Here is a 12,872-nt window from a genome sequence, read left to right on the forward strand (position 1 = left end):
ATGATCATCAAAGGTCATGAAAGTATTGATAAAGAAATATTAAATTTCTATATTAAAGAATAAAAATAAATGAAGGAGTAGTAATTGATTCATTCATTTTGATTATTAAGAAAATTGATTGATTAATGAAAAAAAAAGAAAAAAAAGGTTCCAAAAAATTATAAAATAAATAAATAGCATTAGAGGCTTCCAAGAGATATGCCACGTAGGATAAATTGCCTAAAGTTGTCCTTAATATATATATATATATATATATATTGATTAATACTATTAATCAAGAAATTCTTTCACTTTTAAACACTCTTATAATTAAAAAAGTCACCCCACCCCCACCCCTACTCCCCACGGCCCCCGCCACCCCCAAACCCAACACACACACACACAAACACTTCAGTTAACATTATTTTTTTAAAAAAAAATCTCCTTTATCATTCTTGATTTTCCCATACACCATTCTTGATTTGTAACAAAACTACTATCCAACAGAGCTATGAAATTGTACAAACAGTCAAGCAGAAGAGATGAAGAATTACCCGATGCACACCCATACTCACCAAAATCCCTTAAACATCATACAAGATCTCTTCCAAGATCCATCAATTATCTCCTTAAAGAACAAAGACTTTTGTTCATTCTCATTGGTATACTCATTGGTTCTACTTTTTTCATCATTCAACCAACTCTTTCTCACCTTAGCACATCTTCTGAACCTCATTCATCAATACCCAGATCATATAATTCACTAAGTCATGAATCTTTATCAACACTATCTTCATATAATCATAAAGATTTCAACTTTAGGACAAATGGGGTTGGTCATACTGGGAGGGTACCTGTTGGTGTTGGTAGAAAAAGGATGAGGATTGTTGTAACTGGTGGTGCTGGATTTGTTGGGAGTCATTTAGTTGATAAGTTAATTAAGAGAGGTGATGATGTTATTGTTATTGATAATTTCTTTACTGGGAGGAAAGAAAATGTGATGCATCATTTTGGAAATCCAAGATTTGAGCTTATTAGACATGATGTTGTTGAGCCTATTTTGTTGGAAGTAGATCAGATTTATCACTTGGCTTGTCCTGCTTCGCCAGTTCACTATAAGTATAATCCTGTCAAAACTATTATATCCTTTTGTATTTACATCATATATGTTGTTTTATTGTTTAGAATTTCAGATTCATTAGCTTTTATGTACAAATGACTCTTTTAGTTTTGTGTATTTGTGTGCCTACATACACCCTTTTATGTGTACAATACACCCTGGTCGTGGGGCCCTTCCCCAGACCCACCCTGTGCATAGTGGCAGCGTTAGTGCACCACACTGCCCTTTTATGTTGTGCCTACTTGATACTTAGTGGTCGTTTTGTACGTGGCATAAGGATAATAATCCTGGATAAAATCCGAGATTAACTTTATCCCATGTTAGTTTGAGGTGTTGGCGTATCCCGGGATTATACCCGCCATTTGTACTAAAATGGTGGAATTACTATCCATATGGAAGGTGGGATAAATAGTCTCATGGGATAACCCTGTTTATCATACCAAACAACCCCTTAGTTCAATCTTATTGATGAGTGTTCTTTGATTTCAGAACTTTTATTTCCCTCTTTTCAAGGTTTTGATTTGATGTGGAGTTTAAGAAAGGCTTTTGAATTTTATGGTTAGAGTAAAGATAAACAGAATGTTCCAAAATGCCCTTTAATCACATGACATGTGGAAAGTTAGAATTAAAGAGTTGCAAAAAAAATGAAAGAAACATTCTTTTTAAAATGGACTAGAAAGGAAAGTAGGAAAAACAAATTGAAACGGAGGGAGTATCAATTTCTCGATCATGTCATAGCTTATTGTTTCTGAACTTCATCGGCTCTATGCATAAATGCCTCTTCTGGTTTTGTGCTTGTTTGTGCTAACTTAATCATTAGTTCCATGTTATGGAAACGAGTGTTCTTTGATTATTTTGTTGAATTTTGGATGAATTTGATATCCTTAACTATGGTTACAAGACAAATGTGATGGGAACCCTTAACATGTTGGGGCTTGCCAAGAGAATTGGTGCGAGGTTCTTGCTTACTAGTACAAGTGAGGTTTATGGCGATCCACTTGAGCACCCACAGAAGGAAACGTATTGGGGTCATGTGAATCCAATAGGTGTGCAGCAACTAATTAATCCTGTTGTTTTCCTTTTTTCGAATAACAAAAGTCATTTCTTCAGCTGATTTTAATGATTTTTGAGCGTCTTGAAACACCTAGGTGTTAGGAGCTGCTACGACGAGGGAAAACGGACTGCGGAAACCTTGACTATGGATTACCACCGCGGTGCAGGTGTTGAGGTAATGAATATTTGCCTTTTCACAGATAAATATAACATATGATGGTGCTGCTTCTGTGCAAAATTATCTGCTTAGTTGGAAGCTATAAAAGTTAAATTCAGCATTTTTTGCCTTAAGTGCTGAGTGAAAATGCACTATGAATTACTTTATGTTTCGTCTTTGCTCTAGGAAGGTCAGTGCTTGCTTTCCGTGCCTTTCAGACAATCTTAAATGATGTATAATCTTTATATGTCGCTTAGATGCCTAGAGTAGGTTGAAAATTTTGGCGATTTACACTCTAGAACAGTAGAATACATGTTATTATCTCCTCTTCACCTCTAGTTTTTAGCTTTTATGTCCACAGAACATAATGACGACCAGGTTTTGGATATTAGAGGTTGTGTATACCTATAATGAGGAGATTCAGTGACCCTTTTTTTAAGAAATAAAGAAAAAAGGGTCACTGAATCTCCTCATTCTTGAAATATAGAAAGCAGTTGCAAGTGACAAAAGATAAATATATGGTGTAAACTTTTCTATGATGAATGGTTCTACTCAAAATGAAAAGTTCCAGTTGGAGGGAAGTAATACGTACAGGTACTGGCTTATTCTAAAACTAGGAAGCTGGCTACATGCAGTTTAGAATTGTATGTTAACATGTGATTCGCCTTGATAACACGAAGGATGCGATGATCCAAGAACTTGAGGAAATAGTCAAAAAAATGCGGAAGCAATGAGGTACATATTTAAGAGAAGTAAAAGGGATATGTGGCGATTCAAGGAAAAGGATCCAAAATTTACAAGAAAATAGTTAATCTGGATTTGACAAGATCCAAGTAACAACATATTGATTGTTAAAGGAATCAATCGCCTTTACTTGAGAAACGAATCAAAACTTAAATTCAGATCTTGACTGCATCGCTAGTAATGTTAGACAACAATTGGTAACGAATATTAACTGCCTTCTAAGAATACCAAGAAGTAATCATAGATCTGAAAGAAGAAATCATCTTACGACCTTGGACTAAGAACTAGTTTAGGTTGAAAGCTAAATCCCAAAGTAAATGATAGCATCAATGGAAACTCAACTCCATTAATTGACAAAGATGAATCTTTAGAAGCTCCAAGAAAACCCATGACAAGGAACTTGAATCCACTTACTTTTGGTTGTTTCCTAGTTTTAGATTAATCTTCTACTTTTTTTCGTTACGGATGATGACCACCTTCCACTTAGATAAAAGGGAGTGCTTTCTTTCATTGTAGAAACTTTGAATATATGAATGGTATTAACCTTGAAAGTACTTACAAACACTTGTGAACCTTTGGGGACTTTTCCTGATAACACAAAGGATGAAAAGATCCAACAACTTGAGGAAATAATCAAAAGAAATTTGGAACCGATAAAAAGATACACAAAAAGGATATGTGAAAATTCTGGTAATGGTGGGACTTCACAGTGGTTGGATAAAGGGTTTCAATGTAGCAAAGGGACAAAATGAGGCGGTGGAAGTAACACATCTTCAATATGCAGATGATACTCTCATTTTTGGTGACGCGGAGGAGAGCCAGTTGAAGTATTTGAGTATTATCCTTATTCTGCTTGAGGCCACTTCAGGTCTCCACATTAATTGGAAAAAAAGCCATATTTTTCCATTTTTCCAATTAATGAGGTGACAAGGATTCAAATTTTGGCTGGTATCTTGGGCGGTGAGATAGGGAAGATCCCAACAGTTTACTTAGGAATGCCCGTGGGGCAAAAAGTAAATCCAAGGAGATTTGGAATGGTGTTCTGGAAAGATGTGAAAAAAGATTAACTAGATGGAAAACTCATTACTTATCAATGGTAGAATGGTAGGAAGACTGGTGCTGATCAACTCTGTCTTAGATGCTATACCTACCTATTTGATGTCATTATTTCCTCTTCCTAACAATGTGGAAGAAAGAATTGATGCTCTTAGAAGAAACTTTTTGTGGCACGACAACAAGGAGAAAAAAGTTTACCATTTGGTCAAATGGAAAACCTTATTGTTGGCTCAGAATCATGGAGGTTTGGTATCAAAAGTCTGAGAAAGCAAAACAGAAGTATTCTAATGAAATGGCTTTGGAGACTGTCCAAGGAAAAACAAACTTTATGGGCACTGTGATTACAACAAAGTATGAAAATGATGGGTTCTGGAAGACTAAAGAAGTGAACACCACTTATGGAACCAGCTTGTGGAGATCAATTAGGAACTTATGGCATGGATTCTCTGGAAGAATTGATTTTAATGTGAAAGATGGCAAAAGGATTCTGTTCTAGGAGGATAACTAGTTAGGAATGGTACTCTCAAGCAAATGTTTCCTTACATTTTCTTACTAAATCAGCAACAAGAATCTACTGTGCATGAAGTATGGTCTAATCAAGGTTGGAACTTAACCTATAGGAGACTGATGCAAGACTAGGAGATTGAAAGAAGACTGATGCAAGACTAGGAGATTGAAAGATTGACCAGCTTTTATGGCATGTTAGACCAGTGCAAAGGACTGCAGGAAGGGGAAGACACCTTAAGATGGAATTGTCACAGTAGGGGCATTTTCACTGTAAGTTCTGCATACAAGGACATGAACCAGATGGGTTCTCAGGTTAATTTTCTACCCTGGAAGCTTATATGGAAAATCAAAATTCCACACAAAGTAGCTATTTTGGCAGGTTGTAAAGAAGCTGCTTTAACTCAGGGGAACCTACAGAAAAGGGGCATACATTTGTGCTCCAGATGTTTTTTTTGTGAAAGAACACGGAGACAATTATCCATCCGATCCTTCATTGTAAAGTGGTGAGCCAGCTATGGAATCTATTTACCAATTTCAAAGGCATTAGGTGGACTATGCCAGGAAGAACAAAAGAGGCATTATCAAGCTGGAATAGGGGGGGGGGGCAGCACTAACAAAAGCAGATGGAGAATTGTCCTAGTAATATGGTGGACAATATGAAAGGAGAGAAATTGTAGGTGCTTTGAAGACAACAACAACTCTATAAAAAAGGGCAGCCCGGTGCACTAAAGCTACCGCTATGCGCGGTGTCCGGGTAAGGGCCCCACCACAAGGGTGTATCGTACGCAGCCTTGTGGATCATTGATGTAAATTTTGGCTCCCAGCACATAGTGCTAATGATTTATACACAAAATCTGTTACCTTCGTCAAAAAAAGAAAAGAAAATAAAATTCAAGGAAAAGGTTCCGAAATTTCTAAGAAAATAGTTAATCTAGATTTGACAAGATCCAAGTAACAACATATTGATTATTAGAGGAATTAAATGCCGTTAATTGAGAAACAAATCACAACTTAATTATGATCTTGACCGCTTCGTGAGTAACGTTAGACACCAACTAGTAATAGATACTAACCGCCTTCTAAGAATACCAAGAAGTAACCGGAGACATCAAACAATTATCATACTACCTTGAACTGAGGGTTAGTTTAGGTTGAAAAATAAATCCAAAAGTAAAAGTCACCAAAGATTCATAAGAATTCTCAAAGTAACATCATTCATTCATTCATTCATTCATTCAAGTTGTTCTACAATGAATGAAGCAATCCTGTACTTCTTTTCTTTAGGAGTAAAAGGTGTTTGACAACCCTAATTAAAAAAGCCCTAGAAGATTAATCTAGAACTAGACGGAAACAAGTGGGCGGCTTCAAATTCCTAGGTAGGGGGCTCCAAGTCCCCAGGTAGGGTTTTTTTTGAGCTCTCCTTTGGTCTCTTTATGGGCTGATTTTGGGGGTCCAATCTTCCTCCTCTTGGACTTCAACTTGAGTCCGAAATAAGACACCTTTTAATTTGTGTTTGTAGCCCAATGAGTTGGAGCTTCCTTGTTCCATCCTAGTTCATTGATGGAGTTGAGCTTCCATGGATGTTATCATGCTTCGTTTATGATGTAAGATCAAGGTGTATATATATCCATCCAAATTAGTTGTTTGTCTTAGCTTTTTAGTGTTATTTAGGAAAATTTGGAAAATTCAACATGAAACTCATTTTATTGCTAGTTCTAGATTTTGAGAAGTTGAACAAACTCCAGAATAGTATGATGATGAGAGAGCATGGGACATAGGCAACAAAGTAGCAAGTCATTTCCTTATTTTCAATAAGTTTCAGTCTAAATTTAAATTCTGTATTTTCTTTCTCAAGAAAAAAAAAAAAGAATTTCAAAAAATTTAAGTTCTGTATTTTGCTTGCCCTCTTCCACTTGCAAAAGTCAAACGGAGTTTAATTGGTATAGTAAGTACTAATGTCGAATCTTTGTATGCAGGTGCGTATTGCTCGGATTTTCAATACATATGGACCTCGTATGTGTCTAGATGATGGACGTGTTGTCAGCAACTTCGTTGCCCAGGTTTGTTCTCTCATCTAGTAGTATTGTTAGTTTAACCTGAGATTTCCTTTTACAGCCTTTTTGTATTTGTTGTTATTCTAAAACCATGTTTGCAGGCCATTCGCAAGCAACCAATGACAGTATATGGTGATGGAAAGCAAACACGAAGCTTTCAATATGTGTCTGATCTGGTACTTAACCATTCCCTATCTCTGCTTAGCATGTTATCGTTTTCGTAGATGATATTGGTTGAATGTGGTCAAGGGTTGAATACAGTAGAAGGTACTATTTGTAGTTGCTTCAAGTGAATTTGATCACTTGTGATAGGGATGGTATTGGAACTTGACTCAAGTTCTCGGAGAAGTAAATATATGCTACTTATGTTTGAAAATTGTAGGAAAAAAACTTTCGACCATTTAGATGACAAAAAGCTATAGAAGTTATAATTCGTGTTATGAACACCATTCTAAGTTCTCCTAAATGGGACATACTTCTTTTTCTACTTAACTATCTAATTTTCTGTTACCTTTTTGCATCATGGTATTACAAAGTGAAATTCTAAAATTGGGCAAGAAGTTAAATTTTTGAAGTTCTCTTCTTCAACATTTTTAAGTTCACAGATAGGAAATGTTTTGCTAAAATTTAAAAGATGTATACTTAATAATTACAAAAAATGAAAAAGAAGGAGATTTGAAAGATGTATGCTCTTTCTAATGCTGAATTGACTACCTTATTTGACTTCTATGAATATTAAGAAAAGAAATCTTTGATCGCTTAGCCCCCAGTACATGATGGGTTAGGCACTTGTCACATTTTCAAACCATGCCGCAACACAAGATTGAATAGTGTCTATGTGGTGATGGAAAGCAAACACGAAGCTTTCAATAATGTTCCAAAATGGAGTGTAAGGGCATATATTTAAAAACTTAGACTATACCAATATCTTTAAGATTTTTTATTGTGGATGCTCAATTTTTTCACAAAGTTCCCGGTTTCTTTCATTCTTACTATATTGCAGGAATCATATTTTAGAATTAAAAATTTACCTGTCAAAGGTAGCTGTGATTAGTTTTTCTAGCCGCTGTTTTGTCCCATTGCATGCTATGTTCACACACACATTTGCTAGTTAAAAGAAGAGGATTACCTCCTGCTGGTCTAAGGCTTAAGTAAGTTCAATTGTAGCCCGCCAGCTAAAAGTTCTTTTGGTAGATGCACCATCACATTTGATTCTGAAAGAAGGCGATGATGCTCTGCTGATATTATCTATGTACTTAGCTGCATGCTAATTGTTTTTTTAAAACCAATTGTGGCAAATATACTTGAGATGAAAATTGGTGTTTGTTCAATGTTCATGTTTGGCAAATACTAGTCAAGTCCTAATGTTTAGGGAAGATGCTTCAATTTAAAGGACTTCTTTTGGGATGCAATATCCTGTAAAAGAAACTTTTCATGGTTGGTCACCCTTTTTTTTCCGCTGTATATTACAGCGGAAAAAAAAGGGTGACCGATATATATATATATATATATATATACGTATATTTTTTTTCTTTTTTCTTTTTGATAACCGTGGTGTCCAGCTTGCGCGCACCTCGACTAATTCCACGGGATACTTGCCTTTCTCTGCTAAATATGGAATTGACCTTCTATTAACATTTGGACTTGTTTAACTATGTATTCTGAAGTTTGTTGGTCTGACCAAGCTGGGGTAATGTTGGATTTCATGAGATCTCCATAGTGTAAGTCGGTTGTGGTCCTTTATTGCCATTTTCCTGCCATGATTACGAGGAAATGAATAATTATTCTTTTTCAGTTGACATCCTGGGTCATTCTTGAGCCCAAACAAGTATCTTAGTTATAGTTGAATTAACAAATAGTTCAAGCGAAGAAACTCCATGGTGCATGCTATTTGCCGATAACATCGTCTTAATTGACAAGACAATTGAAGGAGTCAACCGTAAATTATAACTATAAAGAATCATTCTAGAGAGTATAGAAGCAAGTCAAAATATCTGCAAGTTTAGCTTCATAAGGAAGGCATAGATAAAGTGAAGATTACATGATTTCGGTGCCTAAATGTAGACAGTTTAAATATCAAGCATAGTTTTCCAGGAGAATGGTATATGATAGATGCAGATCTAGCACAATAACAACAATAACAAACCCAGTATACTCCCACCTAGTGGGGTCTGGGGAGGGTAGAATGTACGCAGTCCATACCACTACCTCTAAAGAAGTAGAGAGGCTGTTTCCGATAGACCCCGGCTCAAGACACAGGACAATATACAAAAACATGCAACGCATGAGACATGATAAAACTAATATAGATACAATATCCACAAAATAATGTACATTACCAAACAAAAGACACTAAAACCCTCCTAACTACGGACTATGATTCATCCACCCACCTTATCCCTCTAACCTAGTGTTTTTCCTCCAGACCTTCCTATCCAGGGTCATGTCCTCAGTGAGCTGTAACTGCTCCATGTCACGTCTAATCACTTCTCTCCAGTATTTCTTCGGTCTACCCTTACCCCGCTTGAAACCATCTAACACTAATCTCTTACACCTACGAACTGGGGCGTCCGTGCCCCTCCTCATCACATGACCAAACCAGATGCAGATCTAGCACATAGAATTAAAATAAAATGACTGAAATATAGAGGAGTACTGCGGAGCTATGTTGCTCGGACACTTCAAAAATGCCGATAGGTGCGTGTTGGATTCTTCAAAAGTAGTGTATTTTTGAAGAATTTGACACGGGTGCGGCATGATTCTTGAAGAGTCGGAGTGTGGAAGTATTATGCAATAGGAAGAAATTTAACAAAGTGAACTATGGGAATGAAGGTTGAGCGTTAGGGTAATGTTATATTAGGGTAAATATTGAACCTCTAGACCTTTTATAAAAAATACCGAACCTCTAAACTCGTACAAGATGAATTTCGTAAGAGTGCAAATGTTAAGATAGAAATGTGATTACAATTATTGGAAGAGATTAGAAATGATAGCATTTGACAAATGGTGCACCGAGCATATGGAGCTCCATCTCCGATTTACATATGGTTAGTCCACAGTGCAAATATGTGATGAATAAATAGGAACGAGGTAGACCTTAGATCACATGGAGGAAAATTGGTCTTAACAGACTTAGTATAATTAAATTGATGTGGACACTGCCAAATGAAAATAACCATTGAAACAAATGATTCATATGGACGATTCCAACTAGTTTTGATTGAGTTCGTTGTTTACACTTGCACTAGCTCTTATGTATGTTCATGTGGGGATGAATATGAGATTTAGAGAACTTATTTTTAGAAAACTAGAGATTTATCTTAAAAGACATTATTTAGTATTATAATGAAATGAACCTAAATAGAGTTGAATGGATACAAAAAGATTCATATATGCGATTCCACTAAGTTGTGACTAAAGTTTAGTTGATTGATTGCCTTTTTATTTAAAACTTCACAACTATAACCTTGATTAATGTGTATAGAGGGTCTAGATGCTCACTCGTAAGATAGGGCGTCTTTGTATTGAATTTTGCATATATTTAATTTAAGATGATTTACTTTGTTTTGATAAGGTTGATGGATTGGTGGCTCTCATGGAGGGTGAGCATATTGGCCCTTTCAACTTGGGAAACCCAGGAGAATTCACCATGTTGGAGCTTGCTGGGGTAAGTCATGTTTATTTTTGCATGTATACATGTCTACAAATATGTTCCGGACTATTTGGACGGTCAGTCCGTGGTGGATATTGCTCAGTGAGAAATCTCTCCTACACATAGTTATAAAAAATTATCTCCTGGTAACTCACAAGTCACGTCCTTCATGAACAGTTGGGTCCTGTTCTATTTTCATAATTATTTTCGTCGCGATTGCTCAACAATAAGGTTTAAATCGTAGAAGATCGATTCTTGTCTCAGAGGTTTGTTCCAAGTTTTGAAGTTTTAAATTTGAACTATTTCGATGTAATATTTCCGGCTATAATTTATACATTCACGAGTTGTGATACATATGAATGTTCATTCAAGATGTCTCTCCATAGGAGAAAATATCATACATTAACTAAATCAGCGAATACATGACTAGAAATATAAAATTTTAGTAGAATGTGTGTCCTAAATCAAGTTGTTCTCCACTAGTAACTTAGAGCATGAAATGCCTAATCTCTAATGAACACATCTAGTTTTAAGTGCTAAGATATCTCTATCAAACACTCCTAATTTATTTTAATTTGGAAACAGGTGGTCAAAGAAGTGATTGATCCCAGTGCAAATATTGAGTTCAGAGCCAACACCGCGGATGATCCTCACAAGAGGAAACCCAATATTAGCAAAGCAAAGGAGCTACTAAACTGGGAACCAAAAGTATCATTGCGAGAAGGGCTTCCCCTCATGGTCAGTGATTTCCGCAATCGCATCTTGAATGAAGATGAAGGCAAAGGGAACTAAACAGGGATACCTATTCAAAAAATAGTATGTATAGCGCGAAACTTAGTTTATTGTTTATTACACCCTACGTTGATATGCATTCTTTTTTCCTGTTATTTTTTGTATTTTCGTTGTAATAGCAGATGATCACCAAGCGATAAGCCACATCTATAACCTCATATGTTTTCTTTTCCATTTGAAATTTTCCCCATTCCATTTCCTGTAATTCCAACAGTGTTTGGATTTGATTTCTGTTTTGGGCAACTGCCCTGTGATGTTTTAAAGAAAGTGGTTCTGTTTGGATGATCAATAGTGGATATTTTTCTATGTGAACGCTCATGTGGTTGTCTTACAACTTGTTTGGATGGTTATTACCTATTGTATTTGTATCATATTGTTACTTTAAATACGATATTTTGATCGTTACTTAAATGTTATAGTATTGTACTGTTAAATTTGGTGTAATGTAACAATGAAACTTATATTTTTTGTAACAATCTATTTGGTATGATTGCACTGGTATAATCTAAATTTTCTTGTGCCTTCTTATATTTTGGAAATTGTCCCTCCACCTATTCTGAAACGTTCCCTACTTTATTTTTTGCCCTAATATCTGATTAAAACACTCCCACTCATCCTCCCAAGAAACCATAAACATCCAAGAATCAAGAAACTTAGGTTCAAGGCTATAGATTCTCCCACAAGGTTTCTTTACAAAGTTCTTCATCAAAAGATATATAGAACAATTTTTTTCAAGTAAAGATCATGAACCAATAGTTTCTTATTACGTATGTTTATGAGTTATGAATTAGGGTTGAGAATGAATTTACGAAAGACAAAACAGTCAGTACTTTTGAATACCTTCCAGGAAGTTATTCTTATTTTCTATTCACTTGGGTTATTGAAAATCCTTATTACTAAATCTCAAATTTGTATATGTTGGGGGCCAAGAATTTTATGTGATATTCACTAAATATGACTCCTCGCCCCTTTAAAGAACTTCAAAGTGTGTTTATATGATTCTCAAAATCATGTTTATGTTAAATTTTCATTTCGTGGGACTAGTGAGTTATCAAGTATTATGATGATGTTAAGAGATGACATGTTTGGCTTGCAAGTCATGGTGACATTAAATGTGATGTGTGCCCTTAATGCAAATGGAATGTCTTCAAACGATGTTTGATGATTTGAAAAAGCTAAAAAACGGACTTAAGGAAAATTAGATGGTTAAATGAGAAGGTGCGAGTTCAAAAGGCTTGACACCTGAAACAACATTTTGCCGATGTAAGAATGATTTTATCTGTTAATCCAGATAACCTCACAGTATTTTTGCTTCGTGCAGTAGTATACAGAAGATGAAGTGTTATGTTTCAGTCCTTGCCACAAACATGGATTGAGGGCTCCAACGATAAAGCAACGATTGGACCCACAAGTTCAGAACTAAAGAAAAGAATGTTTAAGGTTTAACTGTGGAGTCATTAGTTGTATTTTCTCTCTCATGTTTCAGTTTTTTACTTTCATAGTTTCTCTACATTATGTTTCATCCCTTTTCTTATTTTACGTACCAGTATTCGTCGTACTGACCCTGACCGTCCCCAGATGCTATATCGTTTCATGATGTAGGTCCGGAACACATTTTGTAGTTCCATGCAACAATAGGATTGGATTTGAACAGAGTCAGCTAGTGGTGAATCATCCATTCTCCATCTCCAGAAGGCCTAGTTATTGTTCTTAATGTCAGACTAAGTTTTAATGTTATGATGTTTGTCGGGACCATGT

General features: G+C 35.7%; 1 protein-coding gene across 1 annotated transcript; it reads left to right on the top strand.

The window, feature by feature from the left end:
- Positions 1 to 305: 305 nt before the first annotated feature.
- Positions 306 to 11,426, top strand: LOC107843020 (UDP-glucuronic acid decarboxylase 1). The gene is made up of 7 exons (XM_016687145.2): positions 306 to 1,120; positions 1,998 to 2,145; positions 2,248 to 2,327; positions 6,593 to 6,676; positions 6,772 to 6,846; positions 10,245 to 10,337; positions 10,908 to 11,426. The coding sequence occupies exons 1-7, from the start codon at positions 491 to 493 to the stop codon at positions 11,112 to 11,114; spliced, it is 1,317 nt and encodes a 438-aa protein (XP_016542631.2). The 5' UTR covers positions 306 to 490; the 3' UTR covers positions 11,115 to 11,426.
- Positions 11,427 to 12,872: the final 1,446 nt, after the last annotated feature.

Source organism: Capsicum annuum, chromosome 9 (genome assembly GCF_002878395.1).
Source record: "Capsicum annuum cultivar UCD-10X-F1 chromosome 9, UCD10Xv1.1, whole genome shotgun sequence".
NCBI lineage: Eukaryota > Viridiplantae > Streptophyta > Magnoliopsida > Solanales > Solanaceae > Capsicum > Capsicum annuum.